At 41.0% G+C, this 23,765-nt stretch overlaps 1 protein-coding gene across 2 annotated transcripts; it reads left to right on the top strand.

Annotated features, from left to right (window-relative positions):
- Nucleotides 1-192: 192 nt before the first annotated feature.
- Nucleotides 193-22,668, top strand: dennd2c (DENN/MADD domain containing 2C). Of its 2 annotated transcripts, none has more exons than XM_069141208.1 (19): nt 193-491; nt 3,851-4,977; nt 7,910-8,034; nt 8,536-8,618; nt 8,801-8,959; nt 10,614-10,692; nt 10,935-10,979; nt 11,656-11,840; nt 12,380-12,489; nt 13,091-13,160; nt 13,844-13,921; nt 14,271-14,411; nt 14,829-14,977; nt 16,489-16,666; nt 18,435-18,476; nt 19,318-19,426; nt 20,831-21,073; nt 21,661-21,747; nt 21,848-22,668. In XM_069141208.1, exons 2-19 carry the CDS (start codon nt 4,076-4,078, stop codon nt 21,877-21,879), a joined length of 2,817 nt encoding a protein of 938 aa, XP_068997309.1. In that variant the 5' UTR covers nt 193-491; nt 3,851-4,075; the 3' UTR covers nt 21,880-22,668. The 2 variants fall into 2 exon arrangements, with proteins under 2 accessions (XP_068997309.1, XP_068997308.1); XM_069141207.1 differs by having other exon boundaries at nt 10,932-10,979.
- The last annotated feature ends 1,097 nt before the right edge of the window (nt 22,669-23,765 follow it).

Genomic DNA, 23,765 nt, shown 5'->3' with positions numbered 1-23,765 from the left:
ATGAAAAACGTTTTAGTGAAGAAAACACGAGGTTGATGGACATCATATGTATTTTTAAACTCAGGAAGTTCAACTTATAACGTTGGTGAAAAATGTCGCGTTGGCAATTATTGATTTTATTTTGGAATCTCCAAACGGAAGTCAGATTTGATCCGATAGCCTGAACAGTAATTGTCCTGAAAAGGAGGGCGAGGAGTGTTCTGCTTTGGCTACTTCTCTCTCCTCTGTGGCCACTTTCTTTGTTGTTGTTGTGTATCGTTAGAAGAACAAGCGACACGTCTTTACGCCCAATGAAGAGTTGAGTTTAGAGGTGAAAAGTTACCAGTGCGTGTGTACAGGCGGGGTGTCTTGACCAGCGGCAGCTACTGACCTCTCCAGATTGAACGATGAGACCGACCGGGTTGGACATGGACTTTATATATGTTTTCCATTTCATCGAGAGGAAGACGAGGGAAGAACATGAGTTTTGCTGACCGTTTTAAACCACGGGGGTAAGTAACGACACATGGAGCAAAAAAAAACAAAACACTTCTGCTCATGTGGTGATTTTGTTCTCTTATCTGCTTCACAGCTCGTGTGACACTGTGTGGAAGTTAACGTTTGCTAAATAACAGAACAGCTGCTGTATTTTATTGATATAACTTCACCTCTTGGCTCAAATGTGGAACTAGCCTACATTTTTTTCCCCCCCAGTACATTTTGGTTTCTTAGTGTAAACAGAAGTCAATGCTAAACTCCATTGAAAATATGGTAAATTCAAACTGCCAATATTATCGACAACTATAGTCACGTTTTAATAAAACTTATCACGACTATTTTTGTATCGGTAACTATTTTTGGTTTAATTCGGCGTTCATGCAGTAAGTTCAAAGATGCTCTTTATTAACACAATATACATTTGTCCCGAGTTACCAAAACGTTATTCCTGCATTGCTCTGACCATTCAACACGAGTCATTTGCGTTATTGAGTTTCATGTAGATCTAAGCTCGCCGTTTACCACGTTTTACATTTTTTTTTTTTTTTTTTTTTTTTTTTTTTTTTTTTTAATAGTTTTCAAGGGACTTTTAACAATAAGTTTTCTTTACAAGACAAGTGTCTTTCTCTCATACTGTGCATGTATCCCAGTTGAATTGCAGTTTAGTCACTGATTATCTACATTAAATAGCAAATCAAGAAATTCAGTCCACAGGCAGGACTGGGCAATATATTGACATATGAATTGTGATATCCCCTTAGATTTTGGATATTGTAATATTGTGATATGACCTAAGTGTGTTCTTTTTCTTGTTTTTCAGGCTGCAGTATGGTAAAGTGATGTAATTTACTCCACATACCAGACTGTTCTAACTAACCATTATCTGCCTTTAGCAATTTAGTAATTATATCCACGTCACTGATGATTACTTCTCGCTGGGTAAACATTTTGTGAAAGCACCAAAAGTGATCCCTACAATACTGTAATATTGATATTGAGATATTTGGTGAAACGTAATGTGATATTTGATTTTGTTCCCACCACCCAGCTCCTAAGAATAGTTATCTGGGCCTTTATGCTGGGAGCTGCGATATGGAAATCATCTGCTTGTGTTGTCAAATACATGATAAACAATTGAGTGAATGAATAACTGGCTACAAAGGATGGCGTCTTCAAAGTATATTTCACTAAATGCAATAATTTGGGGGTAAAACTGCTAATTGTAATAATGTAAACCCTTCAATACTCTAACTGCTTTGGTCTTAAGTTTATGAAAGAATTTGGTTCCATTTTCTCCAAAGTGATGTTCATAATCATCAACAACAAATGGCACAAAATGATAGAACTCATCATGTTAAAGTGGTCTGAGTTGTCAAAATGAATGCCTGGTGCTCAGAGGCTTCTCTGGTGGCTGCCGCTGATGGATCAGTCAATTTAAGGCACTTTATCTTGGCTCGTCCTTTCATGCTGCCGTGCAGCAAACCAGCATTTTTCTTCTATTATAGCGTTAACTGTCACTGTTGATGATAAACTACAGTCGCACAATACCTCACTTACAACATGTCGTGTCATGCATCTCTTGGAAGGCGTGCCGTGGCGGTTTTGAAGGTGCAGTTAGGTTTAATGTAGTTGCAGAGTTATGACGGGCGGGGGGGGTGAGGGGGGGGGGGTACTTCAGACTCCTGTGTCCCTAGTCTGGTTTCTACGTTGATGACTCATTGAGTTTCACCTAAGAAAACTACAGGGAAGGCTTTCTGGAGAATTAACAGCCGCTTAAACATTGTGAAGTTTCATTTGGACTTGCCCTCTGGCTTTGTCACAGAATATCACAGCTCTTTGCAATTTTCCTCACTCGCAATAACAACATATTTGAACTGTGTGTCATTAAAAAAAAAAAAAAAAAAAAAAAGGGGACAGGCCATTTTAGATATGTTTGTAAATGTTACTGTAACCAGCCCGTGGTGGAAATATTTCTGGATTTATTGTATTTCAAAGTCAGTGTTTGATCAGCATCATAAGGTTTGAATATACTTGATCTAAACATAGCTCAAATCAGCGGTTTGCAACTGGGTGCAAAATCTCTCTGCACCATAATTATGGACAGTCTGCTGATCCTTCTTCCTGCAGCTCAGGAAACGCAACTCGTGCCTTCCTGTACAACACACCGCGCAGACAAATCCTGCAAGTGGGTCAGTTTGAGAGTCGCATTGTCACTGCATTGGGTCCAGCAATGATGGAGCAGCATTGTAGCTCAAACATACATTCGATTTGGGTCAAACCAAACAAAGGCGTCACTTACAAGACTGACTGACCGACTGTCTCTTTTTTCCACCCCCCCCCCACTCACCCCCTCCACTCACCCCCTCTACTCACCCCCTCCATTCCCCCCCACCCCCCACCCCAAACCCCCTCTCGTGCAGCTCTGCAGGAATGCTGCTCATAGTTATTATGATCAGGAGCTATGCTGTGGAATTTTACCATGTCTCCCCCTCTCTGGATTCTCTCAGCCGCGGTCCTCATGTGCAACGTGTCCAAACGGTTCGGTTCCAGTAAGGAGACAGGAGTTGCTGTGCAAGAGCTTACAGTCTCCACATTGATGTTGACTCCGGGAATGTGAATCAGGGTGGATGCAGTGCAAAACTTTACATCACGTCTGTCAGGGGTTTGATAGCATTTGATCAGATGTGTTAAGATATTGCGTTAAAGCTTTATGTCATGCGTACAGCAGAGGCCTCAGTCAATGAGACTCGATGTTTCCATGTCTTTGATTAAAAAGAACAACCATGTGATCAGTGCCTATTCCAGCCCTCAGCCATGTGTAGATAGGTGTGGTTAAAATGTTTTCCATCGTCAACTGTCACTAGCTCCTTAGAGCTTGAGATTTGTGTGTTTTCTTGTCTCTAAAGCTCTTTGAAATCTCTTTAAATGCATGTTCTTTCACAGTCATCTGGAAGACAAGAACGTTGCAAGGACATAAAAGTAGACGCGATGCTTTGCTGTATCATTGGAATTTCGTATTTGGCCAGCGATGGGGTTTTAGGATGACAGCTACAGAGAATTCCCCTGAGGCTAAGAGGAGGGTTGGGTCCGCTCAGACGCACAGCAGCAGAAGACTGCCGTAACCATGTTCCCGCCTCTGTCTTCCCTTTATTCATACTAGGTTTATTTTTGGGAACCAATCTTGACAGGACTCTGCCCTCCCTGACCTTCTCTCTGTCCCTTCCCAGACCTTGTCGACAACTTTTGGATGTCTGCTGTTGGAAAACTGTGTCCTCTAGTGTTGCTTCAGTATCTGTTTGACCCTGCCCTGTGCTGTCTGGACTTGTTTTGTAGTGCAGTGATGAGTAATTCTAGTGTTTTGTCTTCTCTCTAGGTTGTTTACACAATGAGACGAGGGGGAAATGACACTCTGCTAGCACAAGAAGACGCAAGAAGATATAAATGAAGCACTCGTAAACCTTTTGGAACCCCTTGCTGTTTACAATCATTTCTGGATTAGTTAATCCCAGATTACGTGGATTTTTATATCAGTGTGGAAATTCTGGATGCATTCACTAATGGAGAACTGAGGGGGAGCTGACACTCGCCCCCTCTTAACATGCTGGCTCTGAGACTGGAGCAGGGCAGGAGGGGAGTCGGTGAGGTTGATCGCCCGCAGAAAAAGGCCAGCCCAACCTGGCAGGGCCGGCAGTCAGGGAGGCCACCATCTCATGAGCAGGGCATCAACATTAAACAGAAGATCTCCCAGTGGGAAGGTCGCAGTCAACAGGGCAGCGGCCAGGATGCCGGAGTGAACGCTCACCCTCCGACTGTATCCCGATCTCTCTCCGGAGATCTCCTTGGCAACGGATGTTCCAGCCAGGGCTCAAGAGGGGGGCTTCATGCAAAAGACAGCCTCTCAAAGACAAATAGTTTGGGATTAGATTTTCGGGAATCACCAACACAATCTGAACATGATGCGGTTGGTAGGAAGTCAGAACCTCTGCAGAAATGTTCCACAAAAATTTCAACCACATCCCTGGAACAAAAAACACTTGCAACGCAAATGTTTGCATCAACCAAAGTGGAGGCTAATAGTGCTATCTCTACATGTAAACAAACCTTTACTGCTAATGCACACCAAAAAATGGCTCGCATCTTGGATGTTGAAGTAGTTTATAAACCTCTACCTCCGTCAATTGACGACCAAGAAGACAACATGCCTGCTGGAAACTTCTACACTTCGCGGGGTTTCTGGCGGAAGCTTGAAGGTGACAGACTGCTGTGGGAAAAAGGCCGGGAGTCTTCAGGTGAGGCTCATCCGCCTCCCAAACCTCTTCGGACATTCCAGTATCGGGGAGCCAACAACAACAAGGGACAAACAATGCAATGGGACAGCAGATCCCCTCATGACAACAACTCCAACGTGAGGAGCAGGAGGGCGGCTCGCCCACCAAACTTCCCACCTCCTCCTTGTCCGGTTGGAAAGACAGAAGGACTTTCAAGGCATAAAAAGAAAAGGTGAGTCAAAGCACTAAAAGCAAAACACAAATAACTTTAAAATACTTTTAAAAATCAAGTTGCGGTGGAATTTTTTGCAAGGCTTTCTTTGATTTGAATTATATATTTTTTTTTTAGAAAATAGCTGCTGCACGTAGAATAGTGGGAAACTGACCCAGCTGAATATTTTCTGTGCTTTGGACTCTGGCTGAAATGCCTTTCACTGTTTACTGAATTGCAGCCATGTTTTTAGAGCAGTTTTGGGAGGTTCCTGTCAGTCTACTTGCTGGCAGGGGTCCTGGTGTGATGTCACATGATATCTGGCGGTATTGTTCTCTATTGTCTGGACGTGGCCTAGTTCTTCAGCAGCCGTGGGTCCAAGGTCATTATCAACAAGCTCACACTCACTGTCTCTCTCTCATTCACTAAAGGCCAAGTTGAACTAGACAAAACTGTGTAACCCATGTTCACATCCTCTCTGCAGTGATTGTCTTTGTTATTTAAAACCAATACGGAAGTTGTTCACAGAATATATTCACATGTTCAGATATTCACAATTTGTAGTTATTTTAAAGTTAGGTTTGTGAGCAATAACGAAACACATTTTACTCATTTCAATATACTACTACTACTTGGTCAGTAGTTTAGGGTGTCTAAAGGAGCCTGAGCGGTACTGGGATTTTGGAGCCGACGCCGCTACCGATAGCAGGGACTAAAACAATTATAATATCAATATATTAGTTGATATTGTTTATATGTGTACTTTTTATGCAATATATGTACACACACATTTTTTACATTTTGAGCCGTAATCCCTCAAATCTGGTTATCAAACACTTATAAAACTCGTGACAAAGATATAGTGAAGGCAGGATATTTTAAAGTTTATTGTTCACACTGGCATCATCGCACTGAAACGGTAAACCTCACTGGGAATTTAATATTTATGAATAACTATTTAAAAAGACACAATCAGAACAATATATATTTTACTCCAAGCATTTATGGCAGCTTTTTTTCTCTGTAATAAAAAAAAGTTTTCTTGTTGGCCAAAATATCAATATATCTGTTGTAGGCCAATATGGTGTTATAAAATTGGCTGGTAGATGTGTGAAACGGGCTCTAGTGTCTAATATTAGCAAAGTTTAGAGATTGCCGTGCAGCTGGAATTACAGAGTCGGTTTGCTGACCTTACTGAAAAACACTTCTCTACTTGTGCGACTGTCATGCTGCCAATTCAAATGTCGCAGATAATAATTTAATGCATGCCACAGATTTTTTTTATTTTTTTTTATCACAGAAGTAACTGTGCACACTGAAGAAAACATGTTTGTTGCTTACTGATTTAAGATTTCCATTTCACTTTACATGTCACATTTTCGCTGTTAGAGTGAAAGGAAATAGCCAAATTATCGCTGCTAACTTGTTTGTGTATTCACTCAGTTGCCAATTTATGAGGTGTGCCGAGCTAAAATTTACAAAGTCCAACAGTGCTGCCGGGAAAATGTCCTTTATGAAGGCTATAATGTCCGTTTTTGTTGAAACGGTGTTAGAGTGGCATTAATTCAACTTTATAGTCATTTTGTTGGATGTTGTTTGTGGTGAATTGTTTTATAAAGAGAAGTGTTTCTGTTGTTTAGCCAATCCAAATTCAGAGAAATGGGTTCGACAGAATAGTAGAAACATGTCTGATGTTGTATAACTCTGCAGCACCACAACCTAATCATTCAAAATGAAGCTGAATCATGACTTGAAACCTTTTCAACAAAAACGCAACATGATAACCTTTATGACGTTCCCATTTTTACGGCAGGGCTGCTGATTTAGACTTGATTAGTTTTAGCCAGCTGTGTCCAGTAAACTAGCAGCTAGGTGTGTGTTTATATGAGGGCTGCTTCCCCTTTTAAGGTGGGATGAGTGGAAGAAAAGAAAACACCGTTTTATTAGTTGAATTAGGCAAAACCAGTTGCATTGTTACACTAATAAGTTATCTTCACTAAGTGTTTTTAAGTTATCAATCATTTCATGTTGAGTCTTCTAACTTGGTGCCTTGATAATCTCAATCATAACTTTCAGAGGAGAGGAACGCTTAATTTATTGGGATATACATACAACACTGTGTGTGATGATGTCTTTAAAGCAAAGGGTTTAAGGAAATCCCTGGAAATAGAGGAGAGATTCAGAGTGCACTCTGTAATTGACACCTGTGGCTCCAGTGTCTGTCTCTTTGCTAAAGTTTCTTGTCTAAAGTAGATGTATTGTCGAACTGTGTTCCTCAATACTGTAAAAACAGACTTTTAAAACAGAAAATTGTGGTCCATTGATGGCTGGACTACAACTGTAGGGTCAGTTTAAAAATGTGAACGTCTGTCACTGACTGACAGAGATCAGAGTTGCAGTTATTGGTTGCTGTGACTACCTATATCTGTTTCAAACGAAAAGCCTCCACGTGTTTCATACACTGCCATACAGTCTACTAGGTTTTGATCTAATCTTGATGTTTTTATACTTAGCATTGCAATCCACCTAGTCTTCCTGTCATGCCTGCACACGATTAGCATCGTGGCACAGGGCGCCTTGTTTACCAACTTCGGAGAAAACCACGAACTATCAGTCATTCCTGTATCTTCTGAAATACCTCAGGGCAATCAGTATTACATCACTGGACTTGACTCATGAGCCAAATTGACTGACTGTTTCCAGCCTTGTTTACTTTGTTCATGATGTAAACTAGAGAGCATGTAAGAATATTTATCACATAACAGCTTCTGTACTATGTGCTCAGTCATTTCCTACCATGACAGTTTAGCACTCTCTCAGTTTTATTGTGTTTGATATCATCAAGGACTTTTGTGGTGTCTGAAAGTCAATAGAGTGAATAGTACGATGGCTATATTTAGGTCAGCAGTTGGACCTGTCTTTCTCACTGCCTTCCCTTCCTTCCCTGCCACAGGAAGTCCTTTGAGTATGAGGATGCAGCCCGTCTGACAGCACAGCGAGGCACGCTGGGAGACGAGGCCAGGAACTCGGGCCTCTACCATGCCTACTCCGATGATAATATTTACGAGGACATCGTCTGTAAGTCGAACTCCCCGTGTCATAGAAACTGACGTGGAGCTGATCGTGACTGAACCTCCAGAGCTTTTGATCAGTCTGGCTGTTAATTTAGCATTGATTTTGTTCCAAACAGACAAAGACGGTATGTCAAAAAGACCGTCAGGTGCCAGTTATTTAATAAATGGAGAATTATGCCATTCCCTTTTTCTGGTTTCCCGGAGATATTACAGTTGCTGGAATTAGCACATTGGGAGTTATGTTCAAGATACGAAAACATGGAGTATATTGATATTATGTACAATATGTTGTAGGTTTTTAAAATGTGTTAAATAGTTGTTGTTTTTTTGTAAGTATATAGGTGTGTTTCCATAGCCTTTGTATTTAAAACAACACATATATTCTCCTCAGTACCTCAAGGTACTTGAACTTGCCATAGTTTCTGTGGATTTAGGCTGTCTTCTTTCTGCTCATGTAATCCCAGACATCCTGTCAACTCTTTCCCGTCACTCTGATTTCCCCCAGGTGAAGTGACCAGAGATGACTCCTATGAGGATGCCAAGATGTCGCCTATGTGTATTCCTATTGCAAGGCATCAAGTCCCAAAGGTAAATGGAAGCTATATGTCTCCCTATCACAGTAAATGGGTATTTTTCATCAGTTGTGTGTGGATGTAAGGAATGATACCCGTCTACGTTGAGATTGTTAGGGAGGAAGAAAGAAGTGTTGTACTTTGATACCATGTAATTATCGAAAACAAAGTGCTAACTCCACATTTCTTGTTTTCCAGTTGCCTCCTAAACCCCAAACTTTGCAAGGCTACGCTCGCAGAGTGGAGAGGAAGGGGCTCCAAGTATCAACAGCATCCAACTCCTCAACGCTTGCTGATGCTCCCAAAGCAGCTACATCTCGGCGCACAAGCACTCATAAATTACACAGAGCGCCTCCGGTAAGAAAAGTCTTCACCAACCATTGTATCGGGTTACTTTGGCTGACAAAGAGTCATGCATTCTGTTAAACGCTGAATCATGTCTTAAGTAGGAAAGAAAATAAAGTGGGCGGTGACTTGTTGAGCAGGAAGGAGAGGATACTAGATAAAATATGGTATGGGTAGAACAACTTGTACAAATACTTCTTGCAAATTCAGACACACATTAGTTTGAACTTAAAAACCCATGGCCGAGGAACGATCGTGGACAGGGACCGACTTTACTGACCAGGTAATAAAACGGACTTCTGGATATGTATCTGTAAGAGTAAAGACTAGAAAACAATGAACGCTTCAAAATCTACATGACACTTGTACTGTGCCTCCGAGCAGGTTTGACTAAATGCAAGTCAAGTGTATTTTTAGATGGCATTTCAACGAGAGCCTTTGTTGTTGTTGTTTTTGTTTATTATCCATTATGTAACTTTTAAATAAAAAAACCCTGTATAAATAAATAGCTGAAAGAGTAATAACAAATATCACATTCAGTCAATAGGTATTCCTAAAATTACATCTTTAACACAAATGTTCAAACCATGAAAATGTATTCTTCTACTTAACAGTGCCATGATGTTAGTTTGGTGATATTCGTTTCATGTCATTAGTTTCCTTCCTCAACCAGCAGTGCTATTCTAAAAGGTTTTCGAGCTTCCTGTGTGTGCTTGTTTTTGTGTTGACCTTTAATTGATTTGAATCCGCTATCAAACAGTCGATTGTCAGGTCATTAACCGAAATGACCTAATCCTAATCCTAAACACAGGAATGTTTCAATGCTGAAAATCTCTAATGTATTTATAGAGACTAAACAAAAACTTTTGTTTTTCCCTCCCATTTTTCAAGAGTCAAAGTAAAAGAGTTAAGACTTCTATTGTGCACACAATATGCTGATTAAACAGAATGATTGTTGCGAAGGGTTTGCCTTGGACACCACTCACAAATGTGCAGTTTAATCCAAAACATTTTTTCACAGTATTCGGCACGATTAAACGTAGGGATTCAGATGTGGATTTTTTTTCCTGGGGTGTAGGGAGGCTGATGCCTGCCTACAACATAACCCCGCAGCCACCACGGGCCACTCGGTTCACAGCGTTACATTTACATCAGCAAACCGCTCTTCCACACAATGCCATACACGCTTTCTGCAATCTGCCCGGTACAGCCTAAACCCGGAGTCAACTGAGAATTTAGCCTCGTGTGGTGATCCCGGGCAGGTGTGGTTACACCTGGTCAGTTGTGCTCGTTGGGTGTGCTGCCAAATTCTCTGAAATGATGTTGGAGGGGGTTTATGATTATGAAATGGACATTTTGTGGGCAACAGCTCTGGTGGTCTCAAGACTTGTGACATCTGTGTCACTGTGATAAAACCGCACTTTTGAACACATTTGTGAACAAAATTTGAGAGAAATACACGTGTTACAAAACAAAGCTTTAATCTTTTACTCCAACTTATTAAAAATGGAAGCAAAAACAAAAGTGTTGCGTTGATGTGTTTGTTGAGTGTACTTCGCTGTAATCGTGACGGGGCTGACGCGCGCGTGTGTGTGTGTGTGTGTGTGTGTGTGTGTGTGTGTGTGTGTGTGTGTGTGTGTGTGTGTGTGTGTGTTCTGCTACATAGTACGTCAACAAGATTGAGACCATCTTTGATGATAAGCGAGGGAGGAAGAGAGTGAAGAACCAAGGAGTCTCGGTGCGAGGTGAGACACGCGCTCCGACTGTCAGATGACCAAATGTCAGCCACATCAACACTTTCAATCAGATTAAGTCGAGCGTCTCGGGGGAAATACCCAGCATTTGGTGGTACACATTAGTCCAGCTGCGGTAGAAAAAGCCACTGATTGTGAAACAAAGGCTGACTGTCTGTGTCGGATTATGGCTCGTCAAGTCTTTTCCATTCCTCTGCTTGTCACTAAACTCTCCCTCTAATTCATGCCAGCAGAGGAGACAAGCGGGACAGAGAGCGACCCCGAGGACAACACCAAAGGTATCACAGCCGAGTTCATCTGCCTGTAATGTCCCTTTATGTTACTCCTGGGTACAGTTTTGTTGTTCGCACACCCCGGTATGAACAGAAAGTTGTTGTTTTTTATTATTGTCGCAAGCAAAATACACTGAAAACTAAATATGGAATGATTGTACATAGATAAAGGATAGATCTGAATCAGCAATGGTGGAGACGCTATAGAACACAACACAAACAATAGAAAATAAAGGTAAAAAAACAATGTTAACAAAAAAATTGTCAAGAGTTTAATGAGGAACAATCAAGTAAATGAACACAGGGCACAAAAGTGAGAGGTAGGAAAATAAAAAATTAAATAAAAGCAGGGTTTGAGATATAGAAGTATACATATTTTTGGGGTTTTCTATTCATTTTATCACTTGATGTTATTTCCCCCAAATCTTCAGTTTACAATCCGATATGACAAAGACGAGCGTTAAATCATCGCATTTCAGAACCTCTGACCTGGAAATGTTTGAATCAATTATCAAAATAGATGTCATTTGATTTTCTTTGATTAATGCACTAATTGTTGCATGGCTAATGGCATCGGAGTGAACACCATATTTATACACTGTATTGGTTTTGTAAAGGCTTTATATTGCTTCCCTGTGCTGGGTGGGACAAACATACTGTCTCACTGTGTGGTGTCCAACAGGCTCCAGAAGATTAGTTTACGTCCAGTCTACACTGAAGCGTCGGCCAGGCTACCGCACCCTGGAGAGAGACCTGATCCAGCTGCAGCAGCAGCAGCTTTTCCAGATCTTTGTGGTCGTGTCGCTGAGAAAAGGCTCCTCAGGAAACGCTTACTCCCCCGAAATTACGCAGCAGTTCCCCAAAATGGTGAGGAGGCAACTTTACAGCAACTTTACCTCACCATTCTTCCAGGCAACGGACACAACTGTACTTGGATCACATTGTTTTCATTGAATGATATTTGTGAGAATTTCATGTCAAAATTTGGATTTTGGCAGAACTGGGAAAAGATTATTCTAATGACATAAGACACGGTACTCTTCAGAGGATTTCTGTAAGGGGAAATTCCCAGGCTGACATAAGTCAAGAGCTTTCATGAAAGAAAGTTGTTGATTTGTTTTTCCTTATGAATTTCTACCCACATATTGTAATGTAACAATTCCACCATTTTAAGATTTTGTCATATTGTATCCATATGACAAGAAGTTTTGGGCTGATTTAGAGCAACTGCACTTGAAAAAACCTTAAAGACTTCACAATTCATTCTTAATTTACAATACATATTTATTGAAAGAATTTCTACTGCATGATATTTTAAAGCAGTTAAATGAGCTCTGATTTTACCCGAGTCCGCCAGGAATCTCTTCAGTCTGTATCGGTACTAAGCTCCAGGCTCTCGGTTTCAGTTTGAGAAGTCGTCCCGGCTTTCCAGAGAAGCTGAGGATCAGCTGAGGGTAATTCCCAAGTTCTGCTTCCCCGACGCTCTGGACTGGAAGCCCTCTGCACACATGCCAAGGTCAGCTTCTACGCTACAGTAATGTTTGAACAGCACGCCAGATGTATGCTGCAGCACAGTGGTAACATGCTGTATCCTGTATTTGTCTTGTCTTCTTTCATTTCCTGTGTTGGTATCTTTCGTTGCCATTGAACACCTTTTATGAGTTTGAACGAACAGTGTCCAACTTTGTCTTTGAATGTTTTATGTTTAGTACCCTCATTTCCTCTTTTCCTATTTATAGCCTCAGCTGTCAGCTGTAACCCATAAATTGCTGCTGCAACAACTCTAATTCCCCACAGGGGTAATTAAAGTTTCATCTGATCTAATTAAATCTCTGACTGCTGAGGGGCACTGGGTATTCTTTTTGTTTCTACTGGGTATGGTTCATTGTTGTAATGTAGATTAAAATCTCAACTTTCATTGCCTCCCTGCCTTGAAAACATTTATCTGTGGCTGTTCAAATAACCGCAACACATTAATGTCCATTTACCTACTTTCTGTATGCTCTGCCTTTATGTTTTCAGGCTTAATATTCTTATGTTGATCAAGCATGATGTTGTTTTTGTTCTGTTTTATCAGTCAAATTAACAGCATCTCCTGTGTTGTGATGTGTTCACAGTGAGACCTTCTCCTTTGTCCTGACCGGAGAAGATGGCAGCCGCTGGTTTTGTTACTGCCGCAAGATCCTGGTGAGTGAGGATGTGTTAACATCTGTGTGTGAATCCTCAAGTGTGCATGTATTTATGTGCGCGTGATGACATGGCAGGCCGCCACGTGCTTACACAACATCTCAGAGGAGATGTGTTTCACAGACCATAAGCCGCTGCTAAATCAATGACGGAGAGAAAGAAGAATTTTATAATTTTCCCCTCTAATTTGCCTCACAAGGACAGCGACTTTTAGACCCCTTGAAGACTATTTTTTTAGGTTGATGTTATGACTGTTATTGTGGAAGCACTATGTTGTCTTGCAAAGCCGTCTGTTTTGCAACTAGATTCTGTTGTGTTTAGAGTATAGACAGATCAAGGCTGAATCATGGAGAGCTTTATCCTTTCTTTTCTTTGTGGACGAGCTCACGGCCGCTGTCCTAAACGTGAATGAAGTTCAGACTTTGGACTCTTGATTTGTCTGTTTTTTTTTTTTCCAACTCTCCAAAGACATCATTCAAACTTTTATTAAAAAGGGGAAATAGGCCTATTTATCCTTTTAACAGTCATAATATCAACCTAAAAAATATGATGATTGACGATTTAATTGATGATTCGCCGCTGATTATAATGTGCTTGGAAATATTTGTATGTATTTAATGGTGTTTTCTGTAATAGAGCTTTTGTTTCCTTGTTTATGACATATAAAACATTGTGTCTTTAAGCCCAGTGGAAAGGGGAAGAGGCTTCCTGAAGTGCACTGTATTGTGAGCAAGCTGGGCTGTTTCAACCTGTTTGCAAAGGTAGAGCAACCATACAACACGTGTTCACTCGTTTCTGCCTATAGAAGAATGGAAAGCTGGATTTGACTAAAGTTCAGTGTTAATCCTCTTGAACAGTTTAAACTGTATGCATTGGAAGGAGGCTACATTAGAAGACAATCCCAAACAACCATTGAGTGTGTTTTTGTAAAAAGAAGGTGTATGCATGTAGCTGTGTCTCACCCATTCTCCAGTTAACCAAGGGAAAGTTAAAAACTTTGTGTCAATATGTGAAAACTACATATCCCTGCAGAGCTGCATCTGGCTGCTGTTTTATTGTCTAATCAACACCAGTTCCTTCAGCTGTCACGATCTGGCTCGGTCTTTCCAGATTCTGGAAGAGGTGGAGCGGCGCAGAGAGATTTCTCCTGCACTGGTTTACCCCTTTATGCGCAGCGTAATGGAGGCCCCTTTTCCAGCCCCCGGACGGACCGTTACCATCAAGAGCTTCCTCCCCGGGAGGGGGAATGAGGTAACCCCTGAAACCAAAAGAGGAAATGTTAATTAGTAGTTTGGTTCCTCCTAACCACTCCCTTCTGTGCATTCAGGATGACTCAGAATAGTAGGTCGTGTGTGGAAACAATAGGGCTAGCTATACTTGAGCTTTGAAGGGTTCATGTTGGGACAGTTTTGTGTGTTAAACAGACAACCTAATCAATTTTGTCATGATTATTTAGAGAACCACCGTAAGTGAAGTAATGACCCTTCCCGTAAAAACTCAGGATATGCAGCAAAATCACTACTTTGCTCTGATTCAGCAGTCAGGAGGCTCTTAAGACACCATTTCCTATTCTGTGGGTTGAAAGTCTGTCTTCCATCAGTCCATCATCTTTAACAGTAACATGGACGTATTTAAAAAGCCTTTAAATTGCTCTTGTTGCTTTGCCAGGTACTGACTTTGTGTCGACCAGTGGACTCGAGACTAGAGCACGTGGATTTTGACAGTCTGCTGGAGTGTCTCAGTGTGGACAAACTGCTGCAGGTATTCGCCTCCATTTTGCTTGAGAGGAGGGTCATCTTCATCGCTGACAAACTCAGGTAACATGCAAACCACTGCAGGGTCACACAACATAGACCACCCGCTGATGTGTGCCAGTCCAAGTCCATGCTTAATTATATCAGTGTCTGTGTGTACTTTTGCCTTCGCATGCTGGTTCACTAAAGCTTTGGCAGAGACCCAAGGGCAAGTTTAGTCAGGTTTATTTGTTCAACAACTGTTCCTGACTGTGCCCAAGCAGAACATCCTGTTATCAGATTGAACAGTATTGGCAGATACAGGATGTCACACACATTTTGAACAGTAAATTTAATAAATGATGGTTAAATAAAAACATACTTATAACAAATCACTAATTCAAAATTGTCCCGAATTTGGTCAATGCACAGTGTTAACTTAATTCCTTATCATTGAGTTACGAACCAGTGTCAGTTTTTATATCACTATTAAGAATCTACTAGAGCTCTCATAACGTCACTATTTGTTACTTACGGTTAATATTATGTGTATTCATTGCAGTTTTTAATGTTATTACCACAGTGTTTTATAACAAACAGTTCATTTGTGACAGGTAAAACTTCAAATTGTGGTGTTCACCACTAGACGATCATATTTTAGTATAATACAAACAGTAACACTGGATAAACCCACTATTGACTAAAAAGAGATCAGTTTTGACTTAAATATTTTAAGAAATATTTAAAAACTTGAATTTTGTTAAATAAGTCATAATCAATAATAAGGCAATTCTGTGACCTATTATGTTGGTCCTAAAAGTATGAGAGTGCTATGTGGTGGATTACATTATTTAAGGTGATCAAAGACAATAAAACGAGCAGTGATGATTATTGTGCTTAAATTCTGAATTAGAAAGTTCAGATGGTGTCAACGGCCTGAAAATCGAAACCTGAAATGACTCGAAAAGGTGGTTAGAAACACAATTAATTCGCAGTCAATTGGATATTAAATGTTCAAGGATTTTGTGGAGGAAATCGGTTTAAAGTTATTAAACATAGCTGGATTTAAAGTTGGCTTTTTTGCTGACGAGAATAACAACAGCAGCTGACGATGAGAAAAAGTCCTCCTAAGCAAAATGATGAATGACTCGTCACTTTTTTAAACGTAGAAGATAATAGGGAGTGGCTACAGGATAAGCATGCTTTGGAAAAAGTGCTGAGGTTGACAGACTGTTTCCCCAAAGATGAGGAAATTTAAGCTGTAGAAAGTGACCAATCAGAAGGAAGCGGTGGAGGGGTTTCACAGCATGTAGGCAAGTGGCCATAAAGGGACAAAGAGTGTCAGCAGAACTTGGAGTAAATACTGCACTGAGAGTATTAGTATAGACATTTAGGGAGATACTCTTTGATACACAAGGAGTGTTTACTGGAAGCATTTACAGTTGTTTACTGTGAAAATATGGTGGAAAAAGAATAACTGTGACCATTCTGTATGTTGAGTGAGCTGTGGTTGATATCTTTGCGCCATATGATCTGTGTGAGAACTAGGCCGTGTATTGTTGGGGCTCATCACTCCTTCGTTCTCTCCACTGCAGTGTGTTGTCTCGTTGTGGCCACGCAGTGCTGGCGCTGCTCTACCCGTTCACTTGGCAGCACACGTTCGTGCCGGTGTTACCGGCCAGCATGCTGGACATCAGCTGTTCCCCCACCCCTTTCCTCATCGGGGTGCTGGCGCCGTGCCTGCCGCAGCTGCTGGAGCTGCCCATCGAGGAGGTCTGTCCGAATTCTGTGAAAGTGGTTTAAAATGACTCTCTAATTTGCAATTAGAATAACTGCTCTGTCCGTGTGGTGATTTCAGTGCCATATTTTGTTTGTACAGCCATCAGCCACAACATTAAAATCACTGACAGGTGAAGGGAGTAACATTGATTATCTTATTATCATGGTACCTGTCAGAGGGGGTGGGAGGGGCGTATCACGCAGCAAGTGAACAGTCATTTCCTGTTGGTAAAGATGGGGAGGTGTAATGAGCCGAGCGACTCAGACAAAATCCAAACTGTGACAGCTGGATGACCGTCTGAGAGCGAGCGGTGGACTCTGACTCGATCTGATTGGAAACACGGCGATACTACGTCCCGCCCACCGAAGCTGACTGCACCACATACCTGTCAATCAAACAGCCCCCAAAACCCAGCTTTTTGAAGCTTATTTCATAATTAATGATGGAATTATTTTCAGATGGACGGCCAGAACACTAATCTGGAGGAGTGAATATAGCGAATGACATACAGAAAACTTGTGGAAAATTTTTTATTGACTGAGAATTTTATGAGAGAAGTTGAATGGGAGTCTATGCAGCCAAAGGCCTTTTAGAGCCAACATCTAGGGCACCCGGTGGTATTACAGCTTAAGGCACTTCCGCATAGGCCTCAATTTTTCAGAGCCGGAAACCTACGTCCACTTTTATATACAGTCTATAGTCATAACAAACCTTGCTTGCAGTGTGTGGGGCTGCATAGCCACAGACTGATCAGGGTTTATATACTGATCTCTGTCCACCACCGAATGCACCTGCAATGGATACATGCGCGTCACAACTGGACCGAGGAGCGAAGAAGTAAGGAGGGCCTCGTCCGATGAATTCTGTTTTCTTTTACATCACGTGGACGAGCGCGAGGATTCCCAATGGGAAGAAGGCGACGGTGGAGGTGTGATGCTCGGTTGGAAAGTCCCGGGGGTCATGTGGATGTTACTTTGACACGTATTACCTACGTAAACGTTTGTGCAGACCACGTTCACCCCTTCAGGGCAACTGTAGACCCTGTATATTAATATTTCAGCGGGATGGTGCTCCTTCACACGCGGGGAAAAAAATAAATATTCAGGATGTGGTTTGAGGAACAAGACAAAGAGTTCAAGATCTCAGATCTCAATCGGAACGAGCATCTGTGGGATGTAGCGGAAAGACAAGTCTGATCCACGGAGGCCCCATCGAACAAACTTCCAGGAGTGAAGGGATCTGCTGCTCACGTCTTGATTCCTGATACCAGGACACCTGTGGAGTCGATGCCTCGACGGATCAGAACTGTTTTGGCAGCGCGAGGGGCGACGTACACGATATGAAGAGATTTTTGCACATGTGCACAGTAACAACACAGGTCGTTCTTTACGAGGAGATTGTTGCTTTGCTCGTCCTCCTTCAACAAAAATAAGAAAAAAAAAATGGCTGTAAAACTCAAAAAACTTTGGAGAAATATAGAAAATAAACAAAGAAAAATTAAGAAATAAAAAGAACAAGAAATAGTTCAATAAAAATGACCAGTATTGTGCAGAAGGCCGGGGTTTTAATGTTGTGGCTGATCTGTGTGTATTCACTATGTGTGAGTAACGTGGTGATGGAGAAGCAAACTGCAGCTCAGACTCACCTCATCGTTTTGTAGCTGTTGCTGATAAATAGTGAACTCTTCCACTCACGAGATGTTATTCCTCCTCCTCCTGCTCCTCCTCCTCCTCCTCCTCCTCCTGCTCTCTGTCCTCCCAGGTGCTCATAGTGGATCTGTGTGCAGACAAGTTTGTCATTCAGGTGTGTACACATAGCAGGATATAATTGGAGTGATGGGCGAGGTTCCAGTGGGAGACATGGCTTTGCCTACACTTGTCCCTTGTTGGTATGCAGTGTTTTGAGGGTGACAAAGAAAATGATGCCACCCATACATGCACACACAAAAGCGCTCCAGAGAGGGATGTGAGGCAAGAACAAAACCCTATCATGACACAAATAAGACGGTTGACGCAGAGCTGAGGGTTCGTCAGTTAACCGTCACCACTCAGTCTACTCTATGAACTTCTGTGACTTCCTTTATATTTATATCTAAATTAGACTCACTTCCTATTTTACATTTAATTTTCTAAGCTTAATCTTTGTCCAGACAAAGCATCTTTCAACAAGCTTGTTAGGTGACTGTAATTCATAATTCAATGTATAATAATCTTCAGCATCTAACAGCATTGTTTTAAAGTTCTGAACTAAGAGCTAAAGAATCTTTGACAAACACACGGTGTCGTCTGGATGTTGGATCATAAACAGGTCATTTTCCAAATGACCAACTACCTTTCATGTTTAACAGCATGAAGTATTTGTGCACCAGATTTAAAATCTATGTTTGTGCATCAAAACACCCAAAATAATTTTGAAACACAAGTTTAGTAAATTCACCAGAACAAAACATCATCAATACACAGAGAATGCAGCCAGAAGCTCGTACTTCTAGTGTTTATGTTCAGTCCACTGGCTCTGCATCTATTCCCAGCGAGGCCAGAAAGGTCAGGAGTTGTGCTGTGTGTCAGACAATGTGTAGCACAGATAAGATGTTTGCAAGCGGCATCATGTGACTGCCGTTGACCTTCCCTGTGATGTGTGGCAGCTGGGTGATGAAGACTGCATCCTGCCCAGTAAACTGCAGGCAGCACTGCAGCAGATCCTGGAGGAAAGGGAAGACATCCTGCAACGAGACGACAGAAACCAATGTGGAGGTTGGTTTAATCAAATAAAACAAACGCGCTCTCGAAAACAACAAGATGCTGTGTGTCACTCGGGTATTTCACACTGATTATGAAGCCCGTACAGTCTCTGTGGCGCGAGATGAAGTTCCCTTTTTTATTGTGGTAAAGAATATTTGCAGACCCTGTTTTTTCATGGCAGCATCAGCTTTTCTTTTTGTTCAGTCTATTGAATCTATAATCAGAAGCAGATCAGAAATGAGTTATAAGATCAGACCCACACTGCTGCAAAGTCTGTTGCTGTTTCTGGTTTGTAACTGGACAGTAAAAACTGTTATCAGATAGTTATGAATGGCCCATTTTTCTAAGTTACATGATTATTTTATCAGTGTGTAGACTGTAGAGATGTTTCACTACTTCACTGGCAGAAGATATTTAGTTAGCCATGTATCTGGAAAGCATAATACCCTGTTTTGGTGTTCCACAGGGTTCAATTCTTGGTCCTCTTGTTTTTTTTCATATATACTACCTCTAGGTAAAATTATTGGTGATTATTGGTTATCATTTTCATGGTGATGACACTCGGACTCACTTGTACCGCCTGATGAGTTTGATACACTGCCTCTTCAGCACAGAACAGTGGAAAATATGTAGACAAAACTAGAATTCCCTCAATCGTTACAAGTGAATAGAGAACAAAGATCTTTAGCAGACTTAGAAGTCTTGGACCACAGATCCAGTCAGAAGTAAAAATATTTTGTTATTATGGAGTTAGATTTGAAGCCTTCTACCACCTAAGAAATACCTTAGACCTTACCTCACATGGGGAAACCAAGAAACGAGATCACGTAACTGATTTGAAAATGTTTTCACTTGTTTTCAAGGCTTTTAATGGTTCTAATTAGGTTCCAAACCATCTCTGTAGGTCTAATAATGTCCAAAAAAATGAACTACAAAAGAAAAGATACTACTGTTTTATGCACCAAAGATTTAGAACAAACTGCCACCACAAATTAGACAAGCAACTTGTTGATAGTTTTTAAAAAAAGACAGCTCAGGACTTATTATGCTCTTGTTTTTAATTATTCTTATCTTTAACACTACTGTTTTATTTGAAACTTGTTTTTATCGATATAATTTTTTTTTTTTATCCACAACCTTTTTTTTTTAATTATTACTAACTGGTACCTCTTATGTCTTTGTTTGTTTTTACTCTCTTCTTTAAAGCACTTTGAGCTGCATTTTATGTCTGAAAGGTGCTGTGTCGATAAAGTTTAGTGTTACTATTAAGTCATAATGTCAGCATAAAGTCGGCCGACAGATAGCATGCCTCAGTACTAGTCTGCAGTACAACTAATAGAAATGTTGGAGTCAAATGCTTTGGAGGACTTCTGTAGTTGATTTTTTTTTCTTCTCTTTTGTCTCTACCTCGTCCAGGCCAGCAGGCCGACCTGAGCTCGCTGGTGTCGGAGGGTTTCGTGCGCCTCTTCGTGGAGCTGGTGGGCCACTATCCTCTCCACATGGTCGAGTCCTCCAACGGCAGCAAGGAGCTCCAGCGCGACAGCTTCCGCAAGTCCCACCCATCCCGCGGAGTCCGCCAGTTCCTGCAGCTCTTCATGGACACCCAGATGTTTGCCGGCTTCATTCAGGACAAAGAGCTGCGCAAAGGAGGAGGGAGAGGTGATTCTCAAATGATGAACCATTTATAACACTGTCCACTCTCTGTTTCCACGCAGTTAGAGCTCCGAGGTGTCAAAACAAACCTTGGGGCAGAGTGAGACTCGGGTGCGAGCTGGAAATGTACAGTACGGAGTGGAATTGCTTTTCATAAATGAATCAATAGGCGGGGGGGTAAACACACTAATCAATCACGCGTAATCCTTCAGGCCAATACTTGGAGTAATATTTTAACATGAATCTCTGATACCTTGAGATTACATTTCATCGCTCCATAAGCTGCGTTTACCCTTTAATGCTCACCGCAGAGCCCAGACCACAAAATTCAAAAGCAAAAGGGTGGAAAATGTAAGAAAATAAAAATTCTAATGACTTCACTTTACTCAATCCAGACAGCTTGTAAAATCATTGCGAGGATTTTGGGTTTCATCGTAACAGGATCTAACATAAAAATTGAAATAAAGCCATCACGTTACCACATAACAATGTGTTAAATGGATAAATGGATGTCATATTAAAGCAGACATGCTGTGTGACCCTAACTTTAAGTGTCCTGTTTCGATGGCTCAACATTTCCATCTGTCTCGCAGGTCTCTTTGAAGTCAGAGTGGCCGAGTATCTGGACTCGTGCCCTGAGCCAGAACCAAGCGGTGTGAACAAATTTTTCAAAGGACTTGGTAAGTGTCGCTCTAACACAGATGTTCTTTTTTTTTTTTTTTTTTTTTTTTTTTTTTTAAGTACATTTTCAGCAGCTAATTGTTCTTCTGCTTGTTTTAGGGAACAAGATGAAGCTCCTCCAAATTAAATGAAACATCTCCACTTGTAAATGAGACTTTGTTAATTAAAAACAGAAGACTTGCTGCTGCTGGACTGGCTGAGAGAAGTGAGTGTGGATGAGAGAGTCTTGTGTCGGGGTATGAATGAACAGGTTTGTTATGAGAGGACCAGTCTCATGTAATAGTCATGAATGTGTGTCGGAGAGCAGTGCACTTCTCACTGGATAAAAACTGGAAACACTTTTTCTATTTCTTTTCCAGCATTTTATTATTATGAAGACTTGAGAATGAGATGCTGTGTCTTTGTGGGCGTACAAAAACATTCCAGCTACTTTAAGTTATCGACCTGAACAAGCGAGGTTGGGATCATTGGCTCTGTTTCAACGGAAACGTGTTAAATTGCAACTTGTTTTTACAACTGGATTAGAAAATGACACTTTAGTCTTGTAAGTACTTTACAAGTAAAAATAATGTGTATGGTTACAACCTGCTGCATGTGTTTACTCATTTTAATGTTAATTCCATTATCATTGTTGCATTCCTTTCAGCACAAACTATAAAATCTTCCCGTTTTCTGTGTTTCTATTTGAATTTCTCATCTAGTTGAGGTTTATTAACTCTGATCAGAATATTTCAAAGTGTTTCCAGGTTAAACCTTTTTATACATTTCTCCCTGTTTACTGGAGTTGTAAATATATATATTTGTTTTTTTTTACATTTTGCACATGTTCAGAACCAGTGTACAGTATTTGGAATATTTTTGTATTAAAAGCATGACGTGTCCTCCATAATTTTTAAATAAATGAGTTCCCACGGACTGAATTTAATGTGTCTGCTCTGTTTATTGTGCACATGCCTTCCAAACTGGGCTGTAAAGTAACCCTGCATAATTAATCACTTGTCATTAATTGCATGTTGCAAACCTATTGTTTAAGTTGCCCAGTTTTACAAAGTGACATTAATATTGAATGAAACAATGAAGATTGTCTGCTTTAAAAAAGAGGGTACATCTTACTCTGATATATATAAATATAAATATGAATAGGCGGTGGACGTTTCCATGTCAGACACCCTGCTAAATTTCCCCTCACTATTCTGGCCTGTTTAAAAAAAAAAAAAGTCCTGGTCAGAAATCTCTTGCCATGATGTTCACTGCGTAGCAATTTTACAGCACATTATGTAAAATTCTTCAGCCTGTTCTTCTGACCTCAATCCACTCATTATATCTGATTCAACCCTTTCTGGACCCTGAAACCAAAACAGGTGACAACGGTGACTGAGAGGAGCTCCTCTGTACAGAGGAGGCCGTCCTCCTGAGGACTGCCCTGTTCAATGTATTGAACTTTTTCAGACACACCCTGAAGAGAGCAGGGATGAAGGATTCTGATTGAACTGGTTCTTTATAAAGGGATCCCCCCCCCCCCCCTTACATTAAGCCTCTCAGACAGACAGTCCTCTCTGTCTACATACAATCACTCCCCTCCCTCGTCTACTGAGATCTGAACCACGAACATGGTCCTAACTCTCTCCTGCTTTCGCAGAGATAAAACCATCTGACCGGTGGAGCTTGTTGGAATGCGACACAGGTCTAAGCTCAGCCTGACAGGCAAAATTCAGGTCCATAAAACCACCAAGTCTTCACCTGAAGCACAATGCCAAGCGACGTCTTCAAAGTATTTCACCATCATGACCACATGGGGGCCCTGTATCCCCGTGCTTCTGCTTTTTCCATTCATTGACATCATCATGCAGTCTGGTGTTTGGTATTCATCAAACTGAGATTATAAATATTTATTTTGGACAAAAGGTGAAAGACAGTCAGCAGGAAAAGTGTTAAAGTGTAGAACATATTTACTATGGCTGACCGTTTATTTAAGTTGAATTTATTTTTTATAGATTGAGGTATATAACAAGATCTA

The sequence above is a fragment of the Embiotoca jacksoni genome, unplaced genomic scaffold, assembly GCF_022577435.1.
Source record: "Embiotoca jacksoni isolate LCO1_2020_lvr unplaced genomic scaffold, fEmbJac1.0.p SCAF_9, whole genome shotgun sequence".
NCBI lineage: Eukaryota > Metazoa > Chordata > Actinopteri > Embiotocidae > Embiotoca > Embiotoca jacksoni.
This window is presented reverse-complemented; position numbering and strand designations above follow the sequence as displayed.

Coding starts and splice junctions, on each gene's coding strand:
- dennd2c (XM_069141207.1), top strand. CDS start 4,076: ATGCTGGCTCTGAGACTGGAGCAGGGCAGGAGGGGAGTCGGTGAGGTT. Junction 4,978..7,909: donor TCAAGGCATAAAAAGAAAAG/GTGAGTCAAAGC, acceptor TCCCTGCCACAG/GAAGTCCTTTGAGTATGAGG. Junction 8,035..8,535: donor TATTTACGAGGACATCGTCT/GTAAGTCGAACT, acceptor GATTTCCCCCAG/GTGAAGTGACCAGAGATGAC.